General features: G+C 41.4%; 1 protein-coding gene across 6 annotated transcripts in view; it reads left to right on the top strand.

Moving 5' to 3' along the window:
- GRIN2A (glutamate ionotropic receptor NMDA type subunit 2A) overlaps nt 1-26,757 on the top strand; it is a 425,841-nt gene extending 399,084 nt beyond the window's left edge. For 5 of the 6 annotated variants that reach the window (XM_039478380.2, XM_003938743.4, XM_074381622.1 and 2 more), the window contains 2 exons: nt 16,490-16,728; nt 24,490-26,757. In XM_039478380.2, coding sequence (XP_039334314.1) covers nt 16,490-16,728; nt 24,490-26,289 — 2,039 coding nt within the window. In that variant the 3' untranslated portion in view covers nt 26,290-26,757. The remainder of the gene's footprint in view (nt 1-16,489; nt 16,729-24,489) is intronic. The other variant, XM_074381625.1, reaches the window with a different exon arrangement.
- The last annotated feature ends 835 nt before the right edge of the window (nt 26,758-27,592 follow it).

The raw sequence follows: 27,592 nt of genomic DNA on the forward strand, positions 1-27,592 counted from the left end.
CAGAGCTTCTTGGAGCTGCATAATCCCCAGAATTTCAGAAAGTTATTGTTCCTTGCTAAACATTTTTTAATCAAATTGAGACTTCAAAGGCAGAAATCACAGTTGGGGATGAGCTGAGCTAGTCTGTAAATTACTAACTTTCTAATCAAGTTAGGAAGAACTGGATGCCATTGACAACCCCTTTCCTATTTATTCACCTATTTGTTCATTCATTCATTCTCCCTTCTAGTCGTTGATTCTACAAAGAACAACTGAGCAGCTTTTAAACTCCAGGTGGTGGGATATAAAAATGATTAAACACTCCTGCTCTATTGCCCTTGCATATGGAGATACTTTTAACATTTTTGCATCCAGTAGAATCACTTGCGGAGTCAATTGAAAATACAGACACCTAATTTTCACCTCCTGTGGGGTATTTCTGCATACTTTCTGGATGATTCTAATACACAATAAGGTGGGTTTTTTTGAAATTTATACTTTTCATGTAGTGTTCTAAATTGAATCTCCATGTACAGAATATTATAATATTTTATAACTTTTAAGTAAAAATGTTTAAAGCAGGCACGTGCTCCCATTTGCTCCCTTTACATGTAATTTTTTTTTTTTTTTGAGACAGAGTTTCGCTCTGTCTAGCACCCATGCTAGAATACAGTGGCGTGATCTTGGCTCACTGCAACCTCCGCCTCCTGGGTTCAAGTGATTCTCCTGCCTCAGCCTCCTGAGTAGCTGGATTTAGACAGTCACCACTGCCCAGCTAATGTTTGTATTTTTAGTAGAGACCAGGTTTCGCCATGTTGACCTAGCTGATCTTGAACTCCTGACCTCAGGTGATCTGCCCACCTCGGCTTCCCAAAGTGCTGGGATTACGAGCATAAGCCACCGCACAAGATGCACAGGGTTCCATGTGCAGGTTTGCTACATAAGTAAACTTGTGTCGTGGGGGTTTGTTGTACAGATTATTTCATTACCCAGGTATTAAGCCTAGTACCTATTGTTTGTTTTTCCTGATCATCTCCCTCCTCCTACCCTCCACCCTCTAGTAGGCCCCAGTGTGTATTCCTCCCTTCTAAATATCCGTGTGTTCTCATCATTCAGCTCCCACTTCAAAGTGAGAACATGCAGTATCTGGTTTTCTATTCCTGTGTTAGTTTGCTTCTGCTGAGAATAATGGTCTTCAGCTCCATCCATACAGTTTAAGAATCACTCTTTAAAGTAACAACATTTAGCATTTAGAAACATCATATCCTTTGACTGGCAGATGTTGAGTACAAATATCAGTGTCCATCCAATCACTCAGTTGGAGTCCAAGATATTGAATCTTTGCCCTGTGTTTTATTCATTCTCTTTCTCTCATGGCTCCTAATTGGGTTTACATAGAGACCTAGGTGATTGTGAAAACCAGAGGCATAAATGGTTTGCCACTTCTAAGCGTCAGTCCACACAGCAACCATAATGAAGAACACAGGAGACATGAGGGTAGGCTATGAATGGAAGACGTAGTCAGATAGGCTTTAACATTAAGCTTCCTCATTCAGGAAGGATTGAAATAGACATGAAAGCCTTTATTGCTTCCCAAGATTTCATTTTCATTTATTGACTATAATAACAGTGTTAAAAATAAAGCAGGCAAAACTGAAAACCCCACATTTGGGCAAAGACTGAGCCAACACTTCTACCGATTAAATTCGATCTGAGACTAGATTTGGACGTGATGGCTCTACTGATTCCCTATACATGTACATCAGGTCTCATTTGAAAGTACCGGGAAAGTGCAGCTAAAGACCACTGATTGAGTCTAATTTTTTATATGGATTTTATTATTGCTCCCATATATGTGAATGACTTTTGCATGCACATAAACCTTATGTATACACAAAGGTAATACATTCTGATGATATAGACATCAGAAGGGGGTGATAATTAACCATTTTGATGCCTCAATAACTAAGTCACTTTTACTCTCCTATGATCTAAAAACTGTGTCTAGGGCAAACCATTTATTCAGAAATGCAACGTTTTCAAAGAAGAAATATGTCAATTCTAAGCATAGATTAGCAATAAAGTACTTAACTGCCTCTCCTTTGGCCTGTGATCAGATGGTACCATAAAAATTAGACTTGTTTATTTCCCTCCTAATTTTAACTAGAGACATATTTGGAATAATAATGGAACAGTACTTACTTAAAAAACAGATGAAATCCATAAATATCCTGGAGAGCCATTGACTCTTCCTCAGTGTTAAAACTCCAGGGGATTTCATCTGCGTAAATTTGCAGTGAATTTCCTAAATATCCTGGAGAGCCATTGACTCTTCCTCAGTGTTAAAACTCCAGGGGATTTCATCTGCTAAATTTGCAGTGTTGAGTTTCAGAATCTCTGTGTCTGTTATCAGTCCAACACCAGGATTAGTACAAGGTCAGCCTGCCAGGCCCATGCCTGACAAGCAGTGAATTGCTCAAACCAGGAAAAGTCAAATGTCAGGAGAACCATCAAAGTGGAAATAAGACATAATGAATGACTTGCTGGTAAGTCAAACATTGATGTCACATAGGCTCGTGCAAGATTTATGGGATGGATAAACAGTGGCCCCAAATCCCTCTCAGTCTATATTTCTTAAACACTTTCATTTGGAAAGGCAATATATATACAGTTGTCCCTAAGTATTGTGAAGGATTGGTTTGACGGCCTCCTACGTATACCAAAATCTGAGGATGCTCAAGTTCCTGATAAAAAAACAGTGTAGTATTTGAATATAATCTATGTACATCTTTTCCTATATTTTAACTTATCCCTAGTTTACCAAATGGTTTAGGAAACAATGACAAGAAAAATAAGTCTATATAGGGTTTGGCACAGACACCATTTTCCCCCCAAATATTTTCAATCTGTGATCATGTGAATTTACAAATACAGAAAGGGCTGACTGTACATGTGATCACCCCAATCTACTACCTTAACATAATTGCTTTTAATTTATATATTATCTTCTGATCCCTGTTACTTGCAGACACTTTTTTTTATTTTATTGCATTTTAGGTTTTGGGGTACATGTGAAGAACATGCAAGATTGTTGCATAGGTACACACGTGGCAGTGTGATTTGCTGCCTTCCTCCCCATCACCTATATCTGGCATTTCTCCCCATGCTATCTCTCCCCAACTCCCCACCCCCCACTGTCCCTCCCCTATTTCCCCCCAACAGACCCCAGTGTGTGATGCTCCCCTCCCTGTGTCCATGTGTTCTCATTGTTCAACACCCACCTATGAGTGAGAACATGCAGTATTTGATTTTCTGCTCTTGGGTCAGTTTACTGAGAATGATGTTTTCTAGGTACATCCATGTCCCTACAAAGGACACAAACTCATCGTCTTTTATGGCTTGCAGACACATTTCTTTAAATAATTATAATTATTAGTTATATACACTTTTATATTTTATGACTTTCATTTATTATTATGTTTTAAACATTCTTATGTAACTACATTATCTGCTTTCACAATTATTTTGTTTGTATAAAAGTATCATCTTTATTAAATCAGAAATCATTATATTATTTTCCAAATGCTGAACATTTTGTTATTTTGCTAGTATAGGTAAGGATGGAAGAAATATCTTCATGCCTGTTTTCTTTTGAATTATTTGCAATAAACTTTTAAAGGGTCAATGGTTCTAAAGATTTCTAGGAGTCTTGAAATATAGTGTCATGTTGATGCCCAAAAGGTTTGTTTCCTTTGGGTGCAGTGACTCATAGCTGTAATCCCAGCAATTTTAGGAGGCAAAGGTTGGGGGATTGCTTGAGCCAGGAGTTCAAGACCAGCCTGGGCAACATGGTGAGACTTCATCTCTACAAAAAATAAAAACATTATATGGGCATAGTGGCATGCACCTGTGGTCCCAGCTACTTTGCAGACTGAGGTGGGAGGATCACTTGAGCTTGGGAGGTCGAGGCTGCAGAGAGTGGTGTTCCTTCCACTGCACTTCAGCACAGGTGACAGAATAACAACCTGTCTCAAAGAAAAAAAAAAGTTTTGTTTCCATCTAAAGTACTAGTAATAGTGGATCAATTTACCACAACCTAGCAGCATTAGGCATTGTTCTTTTTGCTATTTTAAAAGTTATAGCATGCTATCTCTTTTATATAAATATAAAAAGTTATTTTATGTTTCATGTTTTGATTGGTTACATCAGAATTCTACAAACTATGGCCCACTTGGTCCATTACCTGTTTTTTATAGATAACGTTTTATTGGAACACAACCATACTTATTCCTGTATTATGTATTGTCTATGGCTGATTTTGTGCTACAAAGGCAGAGTTGAGTAGCTGTAATAGAAACCATATGGCCTGTAGTGCTGAAAATACTTACTAATTGACCCTTTACCAAAAAAAAAAGATTACTGACCTGTGGCTTAAATCATAAAAGTAAGACATGTTTTTCTGAAACAATTCCAACAATTGGAAGAATTTGACTAAACATGACTGACTCATATCTCCTTATCCTTAAAGAAATTTTCTCTTTTTGTAAAGAAATTTCACACTTTAAAAAAAGTTTTTGTTCTTTTTCTTTGGTTTAGACAGTCTGTTTTCTTCAACTTTCCTCATTTAACCCTCACTTTCCTCATTTTTACCTCACTTAACCCCCAAAGTAAAAGAACACTTATACCTGTACTATGCCACTCACTGTTGTTTTCTATTTGTTACCTTCTATAAACTGTGGCATACATTCGTTATATTATACAAATCCAATGTCCAGTTAAATTTTATACAGCTGTGCAACTGCCACCCAAATTGAGGTATAAAATATGACCCGTATCCCAGAAAGCTTCCTTGTGGCCCCTGCCAGCCAATATTCCCCCCACAAGTGATCAACCTTCTGTCCCCCATGACCATGGGTTGGTTTTGCCTTCTTTTGATCCTCAAATAAATGGTGGAATCATACAATATGTATTCATTTATGCCTGTTATGACATTAATACATATTACTGCATGTAACCGCAACTCATGTTTTTTCATTGCTGAGTGGTATTTCATCATATAAATTTATTTATCCATTTTGCTGTTAATGGGCATTTATATCACTTTTTGTTTTTGCCTGCTTTAGATATTTTTGTCCCTTTTTTTCTGCACAAAGGCACTTACTGGTTTGGAAATATACTAGGAATGAAATTGCTGGGTAATAGAGCGCATATGCTCAGCTTTTAGTAGATACTTTCAACCCATGTTCAGAAGATGTAAACTAATTTACATTCCTGCCAGCAGCGCATGTGGCCTCTCCAGTTTCCAAGTGCCCCTTTTCTACCTTCAGTGAGAGGTAAAGCTGGCTTGTGCAACTGAACTCTAGGTGTCTTCATCCGTGGTTGTGTGGTTGGCTGTTGCTGTATGATCATAACCAATCATTTAGAGATCGAGATTATTTCCCCAACATCAACATTGCCTTATTTTGTGACCTTGGTTCATGTAACCTGACCTCAGATTTAACATCAGTAGAAAGGGGGCAGAGGACTACGGAGTCTGCCCGACTTACTTTCCTGAGTTAGAATTGATATCTAGATTCTCTCCTGCCCCATGTGCTCTTCCACTCATCCCTGGCCACTGTCTCACCCTGTCTGGTGCTTTAGACTTGGGATAAGGGAGAGGAGGTCAGAGGAGCACTTCCATACCTGGGGAGGGAGAGGATGTCATCAAAGGGAGAGCTGAGAGCTCTCTTAAGTCGTAACCTGGCCCTGCACAGCGTGCTTGCTACCCTCTATGGAAAGAAAAGCAGCCTTCCTTCTGCATTAGTCACGGATGGCTCGGACAGCTGATGCAGGGTCCTGTCTGCAACAGGGCTTATTTCTCACTCTCTGTCCTTCTCCACATCCCTTCTTCTTTCTTCTCCTTCTCTTCCCTGTCCCTTTTTCTTTCCTTTCCACTCTCTCCTCTTCATTCCACAGCTAAGTCTCTGGTACCCAGTAAGCTCCTTGCATTTACTAAGCAATGGGAAATACAGATCAAATGAAAGTGATCCATTTTGCTTCTGGATTTTACCACTTCAGGTAGCTTGTTGACAACACTTCAATAAAAAAGAACCGGAAAAGCAGTGAGATTATTTTACTTGCTGAAAGGAAGGAACTATTTCTTGGCATGTGGAACTGAGCAACACAGCACAGATTGCCTTGGGGTTACAAGTGAAGCATCATACCCAAATGGCTCAAGCCTCTGGCCAAAGATAAGAACTTAGAAGTATCTCCCCCACCTGGGAGACCAGTCTCCATGCTTTCCCACTGCTTCCTTTAAATGAATCATTCAGGCATTTGCCTGCAGACTGAAAGTGACCCACACCCTATTCCCTTTTAAGTATCCCTAGTTGCCACATTCTCTCTTTCTTTGCCTGACTATTCATACTTGCCTTGTGTGACCTAGGAGCAGAAAACTGTCCTCTTGATTCATTGCACCTTCCCTGCCCAGGATGTGTAAGTAATAAATCTATGAGCTTATTTTTGATATGGTGGTATATTGAATTTGTACCTGTCATTTGAAGAACTAGGAACTACCACAGACTGGAGTTTCCCTTGAGAACACAAGGTTGGTCTTCCCATGCCAGAGTGATGATCAGGCAGACGTAAACTGGGCATGGATCAGACAAGAGCTGCAAGGCCATCTGCAGGTATAAACAAGTTCCTCCTGGGAGAGATCCCCTGGTCAGAGATCAGACAACTAGGTGTGAGGTCGTCCACCAGGCAACAGAAGCATCTTGTAAAGGCACATGTCAACGCCCAGATTTACTTCCCCTCATTGGCCATTAGGGCAGGGTTGTTAGCTGCTGTTTATGGGAACCCCAGTTTAGCCAGGCTCTCAAAACAGCACAGGATCTGAAGTTATTTTTATTTTTTTTCTTAAATCCATATATGTTTAAAACACAAGAACCCCTTTGTGATATTAAAAAGTCCTCATACCCTTCACATGATAAGTCATCAGGTTTTGAGGACTATGGATTGAAAAAATGTGCAAAGGCGAAAAGTTACTATGAATGCAATTGTGCTCACAAATGCATGGGCCTTTTAAGCCATGTCAGCTTGACATCTTTATTTGTGTGAGGCAAATTGGTTAAGCAGATTCCAGAAGTGCTTGGTATATAATAAGATGTCCTGGATACCTACAAGGTTTCAGCCATCTTCCATCAAAGAATTATATCTCTCTAACTTCATCCAGTAATGGAAAACTGTGAACATGTGCATTGTTTGTTGTGTGATAGAGTTGTCCAATCCTCTTTCAAATTTTTCTTCTGAAAGAGACCCTGGTTGGGAAGCTGCACAAGTTGTAATTGGGGGGATTTTTTTTTTTTTTTTTTTTTTTTTTTTTGCGACGGAGTTTTGCTCTTGTTGCCCAGGCTAGAGTGCAATGGTGCAATCTCAGCTCTCTGCAACCTCCGCCTCCCCAGTTCAAGCGATTCTCCTGCCTCAGCCTCCTGAATAGCAGCGATTACAGGTGCCCATTACTATGCCCAGCTAATTTTCTGTATTTTTCGTAGAGACAGAGTTTCACCATGTTGGCAAGACTGGTCTTGAACTCCTGACCTCAGATGATTCCCCTGCCTCGGTCACCCAAAGTGCTAGGATTACAGATGTGAGCCACTGCGCCTGGCCGGAGTTGGGGGATTTTATGGTTGAGAACCTGTGTGCACAAAATCCCCCAACTCCGTCCAACTTGTGCAGCTAATCACGTGGCCTTTGAAACCCTGCAATGTGACAGGTGGCAATGAACTTTACAATACTCAAGTTCTATCCATGGAGCAGAAACCTCAGTTGGAAGGTGGCGGTGAAACATTTATGCCAAAGACAGCCTGTCCCTGCCTCTAACTGGATACATTTAAGCCTAGCCCTATTTTTATTTTGGTTTTGTGACTTCTCAGCATTATACAGAAATGGAATATTCTGACATTTAAATAAGGAATATTTATCTCCCAAATTCAATCTATTTGTGTCCAGAATCTGGTACTATTTCCTATCACCACCACCATCAGAAGTATTTTTTCTCTTCAGCAAATCGTTCAGTGATCCTCTGAGATCATGAGGACAGAGGTCATAGGCTCCAGAATATTATTACCGAACCCAAAGTTACTTGGGTCTCATTTTTCTCTAGTTCATTTTTTTCTTATTTGTCAGATTTATTGGGGCTTTTTTTTGTGTGTGTGTCCTTTTAAGAGTTTTTAAATTTGTCTTTAAAAGGATATGGATGTTGGATCACCACAGGGAAGAGAGAAAGGAATGAGTTTCTCATTGCTGCATCTGGGAGGGTGGATGTGCCTCACATGGCTTTGAGTCAAGACTGTGGGATTAATGAAGCTAGGCCCTCAAGGTCAAAACTCAGATGGTCTAGCTGATCTTACTCTGCTCCAAGGTTAGAGACCACGTCCCCAAATCTGATACTCAACTTCCTTTCATCTACAAGACAACCTGGGCAAGGAGAGGACAATACTGTGTCCCCCACCCCATCCTCAATTACAGGACCACAGTTTAGAACTCACAATGATCGAGTCTTTTGTCATTGAGAACACGAGCCTGCCAATGAATCTGTGCCCTAGATTTTCCATAAAGAAAGTTGTTCCTTTGCCATTTCCAATTCCAATCAGGCTTCTGAGAAACCCAAAGTACCCAACCCCTGGGCAAGACATGAAACAGTATTGAAATGGGGTCAGTTCCCCTCTTGGTGTTCACAGCAAACCCTAATGAGATCAGCAGCAACAACCTTCTGACGTCTTTCAGCTATAGATGGAAGTCTGTTCCCTGTGGGAAACCACCAGGCTCTATTGCTCTGATCTTTGATTGGAACATACTTGCCCAAGAGCCAGCCTTGATTTCTGGATTTCAGAATCTATTCCTCACCCCTTTGCCTGGGACTTCTCAAATTTCTTCCTTTCTTGGGCTCTCAGCAATCCTTAGATCTGTGGATCACAAACTACTTAAGGAGACGGAAGCCTTGTGTTATCCACAGTTGGTACAATGTGCCAAGACCTGGGCCAGATTGGGGTACAAGGAGACTAAGACAAGATAGCTGCCCTGAATAAACTCACCTCCCAGTGACAATTACATTCCAATGTGACAAATTCTGTGCCAAAAAAATTATATATCCAGGATATTATGGTAGGAGAAACCATGACTTCATATTTACATTGCTGTGCATTCAGGGAAGACTTCCTGAAGGTCAGCTCCTCTGAGCTATATGCCAAAGATAGCTATTGCCAAGTTTTCAACACAATACCATACAGCTGGTATATCCAGAGTAAATTGTAATGGGAGATGATGATATTGGTGACAGTTTACAATGAACTTTTGCCTGCAGTTTCTTGCAAGTGAGTTTCTCCCAGTCACTACATAACCTCAGAATAGGAAACCTTGTGCTGCATGTTCTGCATGACTTTGGAATCAGGACAGGATTCTCATAGTGACTATTTCACCAGGATAGAGTTGACTAGTGATCTTCTTCCACATGGTAGCACCATTGTACAGATTTGCAATTTGAATGAGAATTGAATGTGACCATGTCACACTCACTCATCACAGCTTACCTTCTATTGTATGTGAGGAGACACTGGATTTCCAATCAGGAGGCCATGACTGGAGAAACATGAGCAACAATTGAAAAATCTTGGGTCCACTAAGAAAAGACCTGGGTGTTCACTACAGATGTACACCCAACGGCCTTACTGTTCCCTGGGTACCCAAGACTTCTTAGCATGAAATCTCAGTTCTTTGCATTCTGGCTTCTACTCTTCAGGCTTCTCCTTTGATCCCTTCTTCCTTCCCAGAAATCCTGAACTACTCTCTGATCTCAAAACAGTCCCTGTTTCTTTCTGCCTCCAGCCCTATGCAAATGCAGTCTTCTCATTTTGCCGTAACTACTGGTTTTCATGACTATCTCTCCCACAGGACTGAGCTCCTAGAGGCCAGAGACTATTTGTAATTCATCTCTATATGAAAATACAAAGATGCTCACCACATGTTAAGTGCTTTAGAAATATGCTCTTTTCAATGAGTGAATGAATGAGTAAAGAAAAACAAGTGAAGTCCTCAGAAAAGCGAAAAGCAACAATCTTCCTTGACCAGAATGTCGAACTCAGCTTCTCAGAACCACATACTCTCCCTTTTCATACCATCGCTGCCTTGGGTCAGATGCTTTGGCAAGAAACCAAGAAAAAAAATATGGAGATGTGTGCCTGTAGAAGCTGATGTTAGAAGATATGTTTCAGCAAATTTTGGACAAAGCCTAAAGGGTACAGGTTCAAAATGGATTTTTCACAACTGACCTCAGGAGAGAAGTACTTGGGAATTTTGAAGGCTGGTCACATTGTTTGCTATGAAATCCTTTCCCAAAAACTGCAGGTCCTCTGGAAGTGCTGAGAATGAGTCTTAGGGCAGATAAAGAACTGATTTCTTTTACTTCGGATATAGCAGAGTCTCCATGGAGAGCTGAACCTTCTCCGTGGACTTGCTCACTGCAACCTCCAGCTTATAGAAGGGCATGGGGAGGGTTAGAAGGGCGTGAGTTAGAAGGGCACAGGGAGGGTTGTGTGGTCCATCCCACCCCCCAGCTTCTCTGATTTCAGGCAAAAATAATACCTCCAGAAATACTTAATTTGTAATTAGTGTATGCCAGGCACTGTGTATGTAACATCATTTAATTCTAACAAAACTCCCATTTGCTAGATGTTAAAACTGAAGCTTAGAGAGATTGAGCAAGTTCCTTAACCTCTCTGCATGCCCTCATCTGTAAAACAGATCAGCAATATTAAGGTTACATGAGTTAATTTTTTAAAACTCTAGAATAGTACCTGAAGCACAGTCTATTTTATGTAACTTTGTTAAATAGAAAAATAGATACATGAATGGATGAGTAGTTGGTTAGATTAAGTAGAGTATCTGGACCATGATCAAAGAGCCAGTACATGTGGAAGGCAAGAGTCTAACACAGGCTGTCTGACTCAGATATTGACTGTAATAAAACCTCTGTGTTACTGTCTGGACCTTACCAGATGATTGGACATGCTCCCTAAAATCTTCAGGGAAGGGTGCTTCTCTTTACACCTCATTCTAGTGTTTTTACCTAAAACATTCTTTATTGTAATTTGCTGGACAGTATCCAGTTGAATTTTTATTTATTCCTTTTTGCAAATATAAAACCCATGGCTTCTACTTTGTTAGTGGCTGGATGGGTAATGGGAGAAACACCTGCAGTATCTTCATCCCGTCTGTACCTTTTGTCTAACAAGCCTTCTTTTTCCTTTCCTTTCCTTTTTTTTTTTTTTTTTTTTTTTTTTTTTTTTTTTTTTTTGATATGGAATCTCGCTCTGTCACCCACGCTGGAGTGCAGTGTCAGAATCTCAGCTCACTGCAACCTCCAACTCTTGGGTTCAAGCAGTTCTCTGCCTCAGCCTCCCAAGTATATGAGATTACAGGCACCTGCCACCATGCCCAGCTAATTTTTATATTTTTAGTAGGGATAGGGTTTCACCATCTTGGCCAGGCTAGTCTTGAACTCCTGGCCTTGTGATCCACCCACCTCGACCTCCCAAAGTGCTGGGACTACAGGCATGAGCCACCACACCCAGCCATCTAACCAGCCTTCTTACAGCCTCACCCAAGCAGCCAATGGAAGCAAGCTGGAGACACACACAACAGTGCCTTAATTATCCTTGCCTGTTCCCTTTTAGATTCTGCATCTCTCTGAGAGTTGACTCCTGAAACTCTATTGCTCTGTCTTTTAATGTTGCCAGCATTAGGAAAGGAGTGACCTTGACACCTTGCTCCTTGTAGTGAACTTACAGCTTTCCTCAGGATAGTGCAGAACTAAAAGATTGGCAGATATACTTGTGGCTAGAAACATCTCCACTGAAGACAGTTACAGGAAGAACAGGTGCAAGTTCCCATAGGCACAAAAAGTTCTGCAAATGTGCATGAACTTGCTGTCTTTGGAGGAGGTGGGCTTTGAGCATTACGTGGGGACCAGTCTTCTCCAGTGGCGAGACAAAAGCAAGGTGGTTTGATTGCAACCCTAAAACCGTCCAGGCTCCATGTGTTCCCAGGAGAGCATTTAGCTTGTGTCTTCCCAGCAAGAATGAGTCTGCTTCAGGAAAGAGATTTAATTGTCCCATTTACCTGCTCTGGTTCACAAGATCACACTGACAAAGATCACAGCCTCTTTTTAATAGGAGAAACTGACAGCAAAATGAGTATCATAGAGCCACTACTTGGAAAAATGACATTTGATGCTTTACCCTTCCTAAAGGATGCACATTTCACAGCCGTTTACTCTTAAGCCCACTGCAAGTTCCCCTTTGCTTTGTATTTTTTCTATTTATATTGTAGAATAGCTCACTAAACATATTTGAACACTTCTGCAGTGCTGCCCAATTTAAGCCTGGGGATATAAGAAAAGAAACAGAAACAGAAAATATGGATTCAATGCTCACTACATGCTGTAGGCCATGAAAAATATCAAAACCATAAAACACGGTCCCTGGTCTCCCTCCAGGAGATTACAATATACTTGAGTAAATGAAAAATGAAATAAGAAAGTATTTGAACTACAGTTCAGTACACTAGTCAAAGAGGGCCACAAGGCAGGAAATGATTAATTTGAAAATGATTGAAACAGGCTGTAATTGGTCATGAGAAATGTGTATTTGCTCTTTTTTTGAAATCAGGGTCTGCTTTACCATGACTTACTCTAAAAAGAGGTATTGTCTGGGCAAAGGGCAGAAGGAAATCTTTTTATTTACATCCTGATAAGAATCAAGATGATGTTTCTTGTATCAGACTGCCCTCCTTACAGGCTTACAAACCTGGCTTTCTTTGAGGCAATACCAAAAGGAAGATGTTCTGGGAATCTGATGAGTCATAGTGAGAAGACCCATTTTTGTGTCCTCACAAACCCCAAAGGGTCTGGACACGGTGGCTCACGCCTATAATCCTAGTGCTTTGGAAGGCTGAGGTGGGTGGATCGCTTGTGCCATGAATTTGAGATCAGCCTGGGCAAGATGGTTAAACCTCATCTCTACTAAAAATACAAAAAATTAGCACAGCATGGTGGCGTGTGCCTGTTGTCCCAGCTACTTGGGAGGTGGAGGTGGGAGGATCACCTGATCCCAGGAAGTTGTGGCTGCAGTGAGTTAAGATCACACCACTGCACTCCAGCCTGGGCTACTAGAGTGAGACCCCCATCTCAACAAAACAAAACAAAACACCTCTAAAGGAAGGGGGATGTCAACACCACATTGTATTTTGAAAGGGATGGCATTGTTGTTTTTGTGAGAAGAGGAAGTAGTCGTGCAGGTCTGAGGTAAATGGTGGGCAGAGAAATTTGGATGAGTTTTAGATAGTGTTGATGGACAATGAGATACTATTTCAAAGTCTCCCATGACTTTGTGGCTGTGTGAAAGCACGGGAGGCTGTTGGAAGGAAAGGAATTGAATCAAGATGCCCTCTTCCCATCCCTTTACCTACATAACTGATTGATCAGCACCTTTTTTTGTGAGTGAGGAACTTAAAAGGGGATGGATATTCTATTTTTAAAAAAATCTCATTAACGTGTGCTTTTTTTCTGATTAATACATTTGAGACTTTTAACGAGTCACTAAGTCTGTGAAAACAAAACTAGGAAAATCTCTGTCCATCAAAGTGAAGAAAATGCAAGGAGGTTTACCATCTGTTTGAAGCTCTTAGTAAATTAAAGCCCAAACAAGTATGTGAGTTCCAATGTATGCTACTTAAACGGTGTAGTAATCAAAGTAAAATTTTTCCATACAAAAATTCATACATTGAAAACTCCTGGAACCATGGCAGAAGCAAACCCAGAAGCTCTCTATAGTGATGTTGCTATAACCTAGTGTTCTTGGAGTCCTACGGGGCTTAAAGGGAACATAATTCTACAGAAGGTTAGCTCATGGTCAAAAATTATAGACGTCGCAAAAAGTAACCCACCATGAGAGTCAGAACACACAACAAACAGAGGAATGAGAATCCCAAGAATTAAGGCAGGAGGAGGAGCAGGGGGGAATAATCTGAAAAACTATAGGTTTAAAATTATTAAATATATAAAAGCTTTAAAAATCATAATGAAAATGTGGGATACTATGATAAAAAGAACAGGCAGAACTATAAAAGAACCAAATGAATATCACAATTAAATAGATTAAAATTAAAACATAAATATTACTAGCCAAAGAATAAATTAATGGGAAAATATATCTACTGGAAATCACCCAAATGCAGCACAGAGAGAAAAAAATGCAAAATATTAAAACAAGGTGAATAACCAAGAGGATAGAATGAAAAGGTCCACAGTATATTAAAGTTTTCGGGGGAAAAAATGAGATAGGACTATTATATGCCATTAGGGAATTGCAAATTAAAATAATGGGGTAGCACTACACCCCTCTGAAAGTGGCTAAAATCCCAAACACTAAAACTGGCAATGATAATCAATGGTGGTAAGTATGTGGAACAAGAGGAACTCTCTCATTCATTGTCGATGGGAGTGCAAAGTGGTACAGCCACTTTGGAAGAAAGTTTGGCAGTTGACTACAAAGCTAAAACACAGACTTAGTGTATAATGTAGTAATAATGCTCCTAGGTATTTACCCAAATGAATTGAAAAAACTGTGCCACACCAATGCAAGTTGTTAATAGGGAAAACTGAAGGGGATGGGGAGAGGTATTTATGGAAACTCTCTGTACTTTCTGTTCAGTTTTTCTGTAACTATAAAACCACTGTTAAAAGAAAAAACTATTAACTTTTTTAAAAGGATACGACAGGGAGAAGTAATATTTGACATCATAATAGGTAAGTTTTTGCCAGAATTAAAATTGTAAGTATTCAGACTGAAGAATCATACCGAGTCCAGAGCAGAACAATAAAACAAACCCACACTTAGATTTCACACCAAAGATAAAGTGAAGTTCTCAAAAGCAACTAGAGAGAAAATGTAGATTGCATAGATCAATCAACTTTTCAACAACTGCTATCCAGATCAGAAGAAAATTTAACATTATGAAAAGGTCAAGAAAAAATAATTGTCAACTTTGATTTTTATATTTAGCCATATCACTCAAGAGTGAAAACAAACCAAAAACAATACATGATAATTTCACCTAATTAAAAAAAGACCAATATTAAATCAATCATTATGATTGACTTTTTCAAAAAGAATTGATATAAACATTTCTTTTCTTATTTTTTCTCTGCATGCACCCATTACATCTTAGAGGTAATGTGTATACATACACATATAAAATATAGTCATACTTTTTATTTAATATTGTATGAATCTTCCTTGATTTTTTACTGTCCTTGAAAGATCATTTTTAAAGGCTGACTCTTAGTCTAAGTGCCATAGTTTAGTGAATTGCTAGACAGTTAGTGTAATTGCTAGACGTTTAGATCAGAGAGTTTTCCTCTAAATGGCAACTGGATAAACTTCACATAAAAGAGAGAAAGAATAATTCTAAGCATGCCTACTGTTTCCCCCACCCACCCCCACTGGAAAAAACCCACCTAGTTCTTTAATTCCCTCCTGAAGTTGGCGGATACGGATAGTTTAGTTTGCAAGGGGCCATTCAGAACCAGCTGGATATATCTTTTCAATTAAACTTTTGTCTCCTAAGTGTACAAGTCATGTGTGACTTTCCTGAATAATCCTGAATGTTCTAAAGAGAGAGCGAAAAAGAAACAAATATATTTGAGGATTGCCACATGCCAGGCACTGTGTTAGGCATTTTCTTCACAAAAATAAATAGTAGCAAGAGATACTGCTTATAAAAACTTATTATGATCTGGGTCCTATAGAGATTTTACACCTTCTGATCTCATTCAATCCTCATGGCAACTCTAGGAAGTATGTCCTATTATTAATTATGCCTGTTCCACAGATAGGATAACTGTAGCTCTGAGGTCATGCAGCGAGCAGATGATCAAGTCAGAATTGCAATGAAGTCTTTCTACTGTTACATGTTGCCCTTTTATTACCATGTCTTGTTCCAAGCTTGGATGGGTGTTGGGGGCAGGGGTGGGAGAAAAAAAGCCAGGTGAGAAAAAAATAGCAATGACCACCCCCCCCTCAAAAAAAGGGCAAAACTCCAAAAAACAAAACCAGGAACTGTGCTAAGTTATATATATTATACATGTATATAATATATAAATATGTTTATAGAGAAAAAGTTTGCTCTATTCTCTCTAGATAGAAAGATAAAACATAAATTTCATCCTCACTGCAACAATATTGTATAAGCTAATATATATAAATTTCATCCTCACCACGACAATATTAGGTAGGCTTTGTAATTATTATTATCTTCACTCAAGAAGTGAGCAAATGGACACCCAGCAAGCTCAGAAACTTGCCTTAAGGTTACATAGCTGTGAGTTGCACATCGTCTGTTCCAAACCCAGAAGCGTCTGCCCCAGAATGCATGTTCTGAACCTCACTACCTGTGAATGTTGTGTTTTTTCCAGGTGAGATGGAGGAGCTGGAGACCCTGTGGCTCACAGGGATCTGCCACAATGAGAAGAACGAGGTGATGAGCAGCCAGCTGGACATTGACAACATGGCGGGCGTGTTCTACATGTTGGCCGCAGCCATGGCCCTTAGCCTCATCACCTTCATCTGGGAGCATCTCTTCTACTGGAAGCTGCGCTTCTGTTTCACAGGCGTGTGCTCCGACCGGCCTGGGTTGCTCTTCTCCATCAGCAGGGTCAGTATCCCTGGCGGCTACTTCCTTGCACCGCAAGCAGGCTTAGAAAAGTGCATAGGTTCTTGATGTCTCAGTGGAGTCTGCATATCCTCTTCTTACTAGCCCTTCTTGAGCGTGTCAAAAAAGCATCCAGATTTTGTGCATTCCTAAGCCAGGGGTTGCAAACCTAGATGACTATGGAAGGCAGAAAGGAAATGGGAGTGGGTGCAGCAGGCTGGGAATGAGAAAAACAGCAAGAATGAGGTGAAACAGCAGCTAAACCTTGGCAACAAAGTGAGAGAATGACAGGGAATACTGAGGACTGTGGCCAAGTGCATAATGTTTACCTCACCTATAGGGGACAGCCATCCTCAACTCCAGATGAGTATTGTCTTATGGGAATGTAGGGTCAATATTATCAGGTCTTCTGGTTTTTTAAAAAGAGAAATTGTCATCTGATTTTGTGAGAAACCTTTCCATTTTTAAATATTAGTAACTAATCCCATTTAAAAAATTTTTTAAAACACATGGGCCAGACACAGCCAGCCTGGGGCTTCCATCACTAGCACCCGGGTATGTTGTATAACACTACTAATGTTGTTATGCAAGATGTTACAATTTGCATATGCATTGTAACGGAACATGCACAACAAAACAAAATCTACTTGCAGTGCTATGCAATATGTATACACATCTAACAAAACACAAAGAGCGTGCGCAATCCAACAGCACATGAAATGAAACACAGATGTAAAGTAACAGAAGAAAATGCACACATATCAAGCAGAAAACGAAGTATACATTCAACCCAATATAAACAACAGCACAGAATACACATGCTATTTTGAGCTCCCGAGCAATACCGGAAAACCCCTTTTTGTGCAGCACAGTATGTCCTGTGTATATTGCCATCAAGGTACATGTAATGTAAGTCATCAATAATGGTAATGATCATAAAAATGCTTATATTTATTGAGCATTTACAGGTACCAGGCACCATATAAGGATTTTATATTCATCTCATTTAATCTATAACTAGATCTATGAGTTATGTGCTGTTATTTGTTCCAGATTACAAATGGCAAAACTTAAAGGTATGAGGTTAAGAGAATTACCCCAGGCTTCCCAGCCAATAAAGTGGAGCCAGGATTTTAATTCAGATAGTATGGCACCACCAAAGGCCAGCACTCTTCCTCAAGCAACAGACATCACATATAAGCAATGCAAGAGATTTGATACAGTTCATACTATGAACATATATGTACATGCAACTCACATAATAAACTATCACAGGCCAGGCACCATGGCTCACACTTATAATCTCAGCACTTTGGGAGGCCAGGGTGGGTGATCACTTGAGGTCACGAGTTCAAGACCAGCCTTGCCAACATAGTGAAACCCCATCCCTACTAAAAATACAAAAAAATAGCTGGACATGGTGGCACATGCCTGTAGTCCCAGCTACTCGGGAGGCTGAGGCATGAGAATTGCTTGAAACCAGGAGGTAGAGGTTGCAGTGAGCCAAGATCTCACCACTGCACTTCAGCCTGGGTGACAGAGTGACTCTGTCTCAAAAAATAATAATAATAAAATAAATAAATGACCACACTTGCAACACAACTTAGTCACATATCTGCATTATATTAAAAACATATACATGAATATTTTTCATGCATCTTCCAGCACAGTATAATCTATCTGCCTCTTATCTATCTGCCTATTCATCCATTTTAGCCCTCTATGCATCCAATCTATTTATTAAGTCATCTCTGTTATTTGTCCACCTTGGTGGCCTCTTTTTTTTTTTTTTTTTTGCTTTGGAAGAGCTTCATTAGGAATTTAAAAATTGTTAAAAATAATTTTGGTTTAAAACATCTAATTTTATTTGCTAATGTTTACTAGGAAAGCTAAATAATTGCTTTAAAACAAATGTACATATTCTTAGCATTTGCTAGTTTCAAGAACGTTGGGGAGATTGAGAAGGTTCATATTAGTTTAGTGAGGAAGATTCATTTTCTCCATTCAATTGCACTCCAAACTCGGATTCTGTGCAAGTACATATTTCCTAATTAGCTTGATGGCATCTAAACACATAGATTACTTAAAAATAACAACATATGTGCATATAGCTAGGTATGATGCCAATTTTAAGCTGATTCTCCCAGCCAATTACCAAAGGATTTTCATATCCAAATGATTCTAGGATTATCACCAAACAAATACACACTGTTGCGTTTACTTCTAAATCTTGCTTGTTTTTGGAAGCACATTTCCTCTCTCTAAAACACCACTAAGGAAGCCAAGTTGATTCGATCAACATTTTAAGAACTGAACTGAATGCCTGTCTTCCTTTCCAAAGGATGGGAATGGAAGGCAAACCGGGTAGCCCAGGGCAGGCATTGTTGGTACCGTTCCTTGATCAGCTGGAACTTGAATTTTGGCCTCTCCAACCCTAGAGGAGAGGAGCCCAAGTTTTCTGGGAGCATGTAGGGACTTCTGTGCTCCCTTGGGAACTCCCAGCCATCATTATTGCTTCAGAGGTTTCAGGGAGCCCTGCTTAATGAGGACCCTCCTTCTTCCCAGATAATATGTCTTTTCAAGTTAAGTGCAGCCTGATGTGTCTGAATAGGAAGATATCATACTGAGTGATACTTTCTTGCCTCTCTCATTACTTAGGGGTACTCAAAATAGTCTCAGCCCCTGATGTGGTGCCCAGCAAAGCTCTGACTTTCTTTAAAAAAAAAAAAGAGAGAGAGAGAGAGACCTTCCTTTTAGTCAAGGGCTACTGCCACTGCTGAAGTTTATCTTCTATGGACATTCACACATATGCCATCTTACACATATGCTTACATAGCACAGAGAGCACACACACAAACAAAATTGAATTCATTGTGTACAAACAATCATTTTCTTTCACAAAATCTACAGTGAGGAATTCCCAGGCAAAGAACCTACTTTCCACAAATGCAAGATCACAACTGCAGAATGAATTATGCCTCGTGTGGATGAGGACTTGTTATTTCTAAACCTCGTAATGCTCTCTGAGATTGGCAGGATCAGACCCCCATCCTATGGATGGTGAAATTAAAGCCCCAAAGGTTACCTCTGTGGCTTTACCATATGTTTCCCTAAAGCAACAGGAAACATCTCACTTTATCTATCACACTAGAAAAAGATATGAAAGAGGGAACTTGTCTGTTAATGTGAGTTTGGGTTGCAGGCTTTAGTCTACTTCAGAATTTAGGTGTTTTTTGTTTTTTTTTTCTTGTTTTTTTTGGGGGGGTTTTTTTGTTTGTTTGGTTTTTCTAAAAGACACTGATCCAGGATGCTGTGAAATTTACTCCCTCCCCAAGGCAAGTTTGGTTCTGCACAGAAACTGGATCTCTCCATTACCAGTTCTTCTCTTTCAGCAAGATGAATATCCAGTCAATAGATGCAGAGCTATTACCATGCAGCAGACTTATATAGCCCTCCTCATGGGCTCAAATTCCCAGGGAGGCCCCTGCACAGTGCAATGTAAATACAAACTAGAGATACGTGCATGCCTGGCACTGCAGAGAGAGAAGGCCAACACTCCAAAAAGGCATTTGCTTGACACCGGAACCAAGCTTCTCCCAGGACGGCAGTCCTTGGCTTTTACAACTTACAAAAATGCAACCTCCTGCCTTTGGGATGCTCTTAACTTTTGTTTTCTCTCCAAAATGCTTTCCCTCCCACTTAGAATAAAAGAATTCACTGTCATCAGCAAAAAAGAGCTGCCTCAGTTGTCTCTTGAAAAGTGATAGCAAAGCCAAAAATCAGGGAAAGGAAAACAGGCAGCCTTTCCAGTAAGATCTGACTGGGGAGGCTGGACATAATGGACAAAGCCTCATGCTAACCCACTACTGGGATCCACAGATATCAGATGCTTTAGGGATGGTGTCCAGGCTCAAAGGGACTGAGGACAGTAGACCCATGCCCCACTGAGAATATTCTGAGAGGTCAGGCACCCTCTAGGAGAGCAGAGAAAATTGCCTGGAACAACACCTTGAGTCATCAACACTAATTTTATCTGACTCCGGGCCCACTGCGGGACCAAGAGGGCATCTTATTTCCACAACCCATAAAATGTATCTGGGATCTATAAATAATAGAAAAGATAAAATAAAGACAGAACTGTTGCAACTAAGAAAGAAACTCTATCCCAGGGATTTACTTGGTTCCCAAGGTAGGGTTTGGTCTGCTTGTCTAAGCAGAAAGCCAAAGTGTCTTTCGAGAGCAAATCTTGGAAGCAGTAGAGAGTGGCATGCATTTATTGCAGCTTCAACCATATGGTCACTGCATGCTTAAGCTCCTGTGAAAGGGGAGAGGGACAAGGTGATGGTAAAGAAGGGAAGGTCAGCGATGACTAGGCAGTTTTGTCCAGCTCACATGTACTGACCATCTATGGTGTCAGTGGCTTTTTTACATTATTTTACCTTGCCCTAGTGCCCACCTTAAGAGGGCATAATTCCCATTTTCCAGATGCAGAAACTGAAGCTAAAATAAATGTGGCTTATGCAAAGTCACAGAGCTAATCCATGATGGAGCTAGGACTCACATCTAGTGGATTCCAGGCCCCTGGCTCTTCCTGTTATTCTATAATATGCATTCCCTCTCCTCAACAGCCCTTCTAGAAGATGGATCAACTCAGCTGGAGAATGCTATCATCAAAACCTTGGGTACACCAGTGTGGGCAATATAGCAAGAACCCATCTCTAAAAAAAATTTTTTTAATTATCCAGGCTTGGTGGTGCATGCCTATAGACCTAGCTGCTCAGGAGATTGAGGCAGGAGGATTGCCTGAGCCCAGGAGTTTGAGATTGCAGTGAGCTATGATTGCACCACTGTACCCCAGCCTGGGCAACAGGGTGAGACTCCATCTCTAAACAAACAACCAAACTTTAGTAGAGACTGGGTCCGCCACTTTGACTCTTTTCCATGGCCTCACCAGGCCAATCAACACCTGGGAACTGCCTTAGCTATGCTGCCTGAGTCCCAGGAAAACCAGGGATGAGAGGTAGCCACCAACAGCCATCCTCCCATCTCCTGCAACATAACTCATCTCCCTGATCACTTCTTTGGGCCTCCTCTAAATAGAAAGACAGCCAGCTCATCTTGGCAGTCAGGAGCATGTTACTCTGAGGGTGGAGGGGTAGAGGGCAGTTCTTAGACTCTCCAGGTGGCAGAAGGGAGTGTGTTAGAATTAAAGTACAAATTTAAGGGAAAAAATATTTTTCAAACTTCTGTTTTCATAAAATGGAAAGAAAAGGCCCAGACCTCAGCTGATTCTGACAAATGGAGTCACAGTAATTTTCAACCATAGTGGGAGAATCCCTATGGGTCAGAGTATAAGATTATTGGCGGGGTGCGGTAGCACACACCTGTAATCCCAGCACTTTGGTAGGCCAAGGCAGGCAGATCATGAGGTCAGGAGTTTGAGATCAGCCTGGCCAGCATGGTGAAACCCAATCTCTACTAAAGATACAAAAAATTAGCCAGGTGTGGTGGTGTGCACCTGTAACCCCAGCTACTCTGGAGGCGGAGGTAGGAGAATCACTTGAACCTGGAAGGCAGAGGTTGCAATGAGCCAAGATTGTGTCATTGCATTCCAGCCTTGGCAACAGGGCAAGACTCTGTCTCAAAATAATAAATAAAAAGATTGTTAGATTACAAGGTTAGGTGAAAAAGGCATAGGTTAACATAACTGTACCATGTGAAATACATGGCTCATTTGTAAGATTTCCACATCCACAGTCTGGATGCTCCAGCAACTCTCAAAGCAGTGAGGGCAAGGGCAGATGTTATTTTGTGGCAGGACAAACAGCCAAGCACACATTATATATAGAAGGAGACCACAGATAAGTTTGCAGGAAGGCAGGAAAGGGCATAATGCCAGTGTTCTGAGCCTCAGGGGGCCTTCATCAACCATGAAGCCTGGGGTAGAGAGGATCAGAGAAAAAGTGGCTCAAACTTGCAGCTCTAGGCTTTTGTGTTTACGGTTCCTTGAAGGCTGGAGTGGAGAGACTGTCTACTACAAGAAAAATGTAGCAGTGCAAATGAGTTGAGGCTGTCACAGTTCCGTGAGCATCCCTGTGGGGTGAGCTCGTCCCCACCATGGGGGACTGATGGAGCCACCATGATCAGAGTCCACAGTTAATCACACATACTTTCCTGTAGTTTATGCCAAAGTCAGCAGCCACAGCCAATTCTGCCCTATAAACTCTTTCGTGGGTTGGCTCCCTGCACGCCTTGGGAAGACCAGGTCAAATCCTGCAGCCTTGATCTGACTGTTTCCTGTAGGTACGGCTGCTGGAATCTGGTGTAGGAGTGGGGAGAAGCAGGGGAGGCCAGAGATCGAAATGTTCCAGACATCTTTTTGCCTGTTACTGTGGCACAAATCAAGGGCTCTTCCCTTGAAAACAGTTAAACAGCTACTTTTAAGTGAATGTAAACAGTTGTTTTCTGAAAGGAAGAAAGAGTAGACAAGGAAGAGACCTATAGATGGGGGTGCTTGTGTTTGGGCTGCCTAGGAGCCCCTAAGTCATTCTGTTGCCTGGATGGATTCAAAGGCGGTGTCCCTGTGTTGTCAGAACTCTTCATTATGACTGGTAACTAAAACCCAGTTCTAAGTACATTGAATAGACTCACAAACACACAAGGAATGGTTTGAGTGGATTAAGTAAAAACATTCAATTGAGTGGCTCCAGGGGCTCAAACTGTGTCTTTATCTCTTGGGCTCTACTTTTCACTACAATCGCTTCACTGATAGGCTCACACTCCCACATGATGGTAAGGTTGCAATTCCTTCTATCCAAGCATCTGTATCTATCCCTCCAAAAAGAGTTTGATGATTCTCACATGAATTTCCTGCCTTTTTTTAGATGAATCAATGTACATGTAGAAAGGAGATTTTCTGATTGGTCATTAGGACACATTCTTTAATTGTTAGCTTTTGCATAACAGTAGAGGTAATTCCAGAAAAGAGTTAACAATGGATGATCCTTTCTTTCTCTCTTTCTTTCTTTCTTTTTTTTTTTTTTTTTTTTTTTTTTTCAAACAGAGTCTTGCTCTGCCTCCAGGCTGCTGGAGTTTAAGCACCTCCAGGGTTTAAGCAATTCCCCTGCCTCAGCCTCCTGAGTAGCTGGGACTACAGGCATGTGCCACCATGCCCAGCTAATTTTTTTATTTTAGTAAAGATGGGGTTTCACCACGTTGGCCAGTATGGTCTCTATCTCCTGACCTCGTGATCTGCCCACCTTTACCTCCCAAAGTGCTGGGATTATAGGCGTGAGCCACCACACCTGGCCATCAATGGATGATCCTTTTATGCTGACTTCGTTTTCAATAGTTAACTCTCTGGTGCCTAAGCTTCAAAGATGATGCTGGGAAACTTTAATAAAAGCTTGAATTGGTGACCTGGGTACCAGGAGCCTCAGTTATCTGTCTTTGTATGCTACTTTGGAGACACTGTGACACTGACAGTCGTATGAGCATTGGTTGATACTTTTTCTTAAACTCCACATGTGATTCTTTGCGAAGGTGTCAGCTAATCTTGAGCCAGAGCAATAAGATAAACCCTATGCTTTGCAACTTATCTAAAACTTTTAAGAGATGTTATCAGACTTCATACTGAATTTCACTGTTTCTCCAGGGCTCCTGCAAGAAGTACGTATCTCACCTTTGCAGGTAAAGTTCAAGTGCAAAGTGGTTTCATGTTCACTGCTGCTGCTGCTGACGGTGCTTTATGTTACTCCCCCACAGGGCATTTACAGCTGCATTCACGGAGTGCACATTGAAGAAAAGAAGAAGTCTCCAGACTTCAATCTGACAGGATCCCAGAGCAACATGTTAAAACTCCTCCGGTCAGCCAAAAACATTTCCAACATGTCCAACATGAACTCCTCAAGAATAGATTCACCCAAAAGAGCTGCTGACTTAATCCAAAGAGGCTCCCTCATCATGGACATGGTTTCAGATAAGGGAAATATGATGTACTCGGACAACAGGTCCTTTCAGGGGAAAGAGAGCATTTTTGGGGACAACATGAACGAACTCCAAACATTTGTGGCCAACCGGCACAAGGATAACCTCAATAACTACGTTTTCCAGGGACAACATCCTCTTACTCTCAATGAGTCCAACCCTAACACGGTGGAGGTGGCCGTGAGCACAGAATCCAAAGTGAACTCTAGGCCTCGACAGCTTTGGAAGAAATCCGTGGATTCTATACGCCAGGATTCACTGTCCCAGAATCCAGCCTCCCAGAGGGATGAGGGGACAGTGGAGAATAGGACCCACTCCCTAAAGAGCCCTAGGTATCTTCCAGAAGAGATGGCCCATTCTGACATTTCAGAGACGTCAAGTCGGGCCACGTGCCACAGGGAACCTGACAACAACAAGAACCACAAAACCAAGGACAACTTTAAGAGGCCAGTGGGCTCCAAATACCCCAAGGACTGTAGTGAGGTTGAGCGCACCTACCTGAAAACCAAATCAAGCTCCCCCAGAGAAAAGATCTACACTATTGATGGTGAGAAGGAGCCTGGTTTCCACTTAGATCCACCCCAGTATGTTGAAAACGTGACCCTGCCCGAGAACGTGGACTTCCCAGACCCCTACCAGGATCACAGTGAAAACTTCCGCAAGGGAGACTCCACGCTGCCAATAAACCGGAACCCCTTGCATAATGAAGAGGGGCTTCCAAACAATGAGCAGTATAAACTCTACTCCAAGCACTTCACCTTGAAAGACAAGGGTTCCCCACACAGTGAGACCAGCGAGCGATACCGGCAGAACTCCACGCACTGTAGAAGCTGCCTTTCCAACCTGCCCACCTATTCAGGCCACTTCACCATGAGGTCTCCCTTCAAGTGCGATGCCTGCCTGCGGATGGGGAACCTCTATGACATCGATGAAGACCAGATGCTTCAGGAGACAGGTAACCCAGCCACCCGGGAGCAGGTCTACCAGCAGGACTGGGCACAGAACAATGCCCTTCAATTACAAAAGAACAAGCTAAGGATTAGCCGTCAGCATTCCTACGATAACATTGTCGACAAACCTAGGGAGATAGACCTTAGCAGACCCTCCCGGAGCATAAGCCTCAAGGACAGGGAACGGCTTCTGGAGGGAAATTTTTACGGCAGCCTGTTTAGTGTCCCCTCAAGCAAACTCTCGGGGAAAAAAAGCTCCCTTTTCCCCCAAGGTCTGGAGGACAGCAAGAGGAGCAAGTCTCTCTTGCCAGACCACACGTCCGATAACCCTTTCCTCCACTCCCACAGGGATGACCAACGCTTGGTTATTGGGAGATGCCCCTCGGACCCTTACAAACACTCGTTGCCATCCCAGGCGGTGAATGACAGCTATCTTCGGTCGTCCTTGAGGTCAACAGCATCGTACTGTTCCAGGGACAGTCGGGGCCACAATGATGTGTATATTTCGGAGCATGTTATGCCTTATGCTGCAAATAAGAATAATATGTACTCTACCCCCAGAGTTTTAAATTCCTGCAGCAATAGACGTGTGTACAAGAAAATGCCTAGTATTGAATCTGATGTTTAAAAATCTTCCATTAATGTTCTATCTATAGGGAAACATACGTGATGGCCAACGTTCTGGAGGGTAAATGTTGGATGTCCAATAGTGCCCTGCTAAGAGGAAGAAGATGTAGGGAGGTATTTTTGTTGTTGTTGTTGGCTCTTTTGCACATGGCTTCATGCCATAATCTTCCACTCAAGGAATCTTGTGAGGTGTGTGCTGAGCATGGCAGACACCAGATAGGTGAGTCCTTAACCAAAAATAACTAAACACATAAGGGCAAGTCTCTGGGAAATGCCTACTAGGTATGTTGGCAATAATGATGCATTGGATGCCAATGGTGATGTTATCATTTCCTATATTCCAAATTCCATTAAGGTCAGTCCACCACGTAATTTTCTCATCAGAATGCCTAATGGTTTCTCTAATACAGAATAAGCAATATGGTATGCATGTAAACCTGACACAGACAAAATAAAAACAGTTAAGAATGCATCTGCACTGTAGTGAGATTGACATGTGCAAGAGATTAGGAAGTTTGGCTCATAACAGTTTCAGCTTTCTTGTTATGCCTTCCATCACAGCCCAGGCTCACCCCAAGAACTCCAGGCTCCCCCAAAGAATAGCAAATCAGTATGTTCATGGTGACTGTGCTACCTTCATTATAGTTCATTTCCAAGACATCTGGAGCCAAAGGCCCAAGGGACCCTCAGGCGGAGAGAGAGCTACAGGAATCTCTTTGGATGTTGATGTGTGTTTCTCTCACCCTCGGCTTCGATGGTCTTGTTCAGAGCTGCATAAAATAACACATTTATGTCTTCGAGCTCTAAGTGTGGATCTTCTGTCTGTGACACAGTGGCCATTGTAGTTTATCCTGAAGACGCCTATGTACGTAAGTTTGCATTTCCTCCCTTCTGGTGATGACTCAGGGTTGTATAGTATCTGTTACCCCTTCCCTCCCAGAGTGACCATAACTCGTTCAGTTTCCAAACAGCCATGTCGGTGTCCAATTAGCTGTGTATCGCTCTTCCCAGAGTTGTTAATGTGGTGACATGCACCAACAACCGTGTGTCTACTGTGATCTGTAAGAAGTGCAATGCCATCTGTCTGCCGAAGGCTAACATGATTTTAGGTTAATCTTCCTTCACATCAAGAAATTCTGTTGGACACTCACTTTCACCACCAACCTCCTCACATCAAAAGCCTTCAACACATGAGACATTCTTGCATCTACCCTGAGTATCCTCCAAACTCTGGATAGACTTTAGTTAGACAGGTGATTTTTCCCTTCTGAATTATTCCCTCTATTGGTGGCAAACTGCTTCAT

Source organism: Saimiri boliviensis, chromosome 12 (assembly GCF_048565385.1).
Source record: "Saimiri boliviensis isolate mSaiBol1 chromosome 12, mSaiBol1.pri, whole genome shotgun sequence".
Lineage (NCBI taxonomy): Eukaryota > Metazoa > Chordata > Mammalia > Primates > Cebidae > Saimiri > Saimiri boliviensis.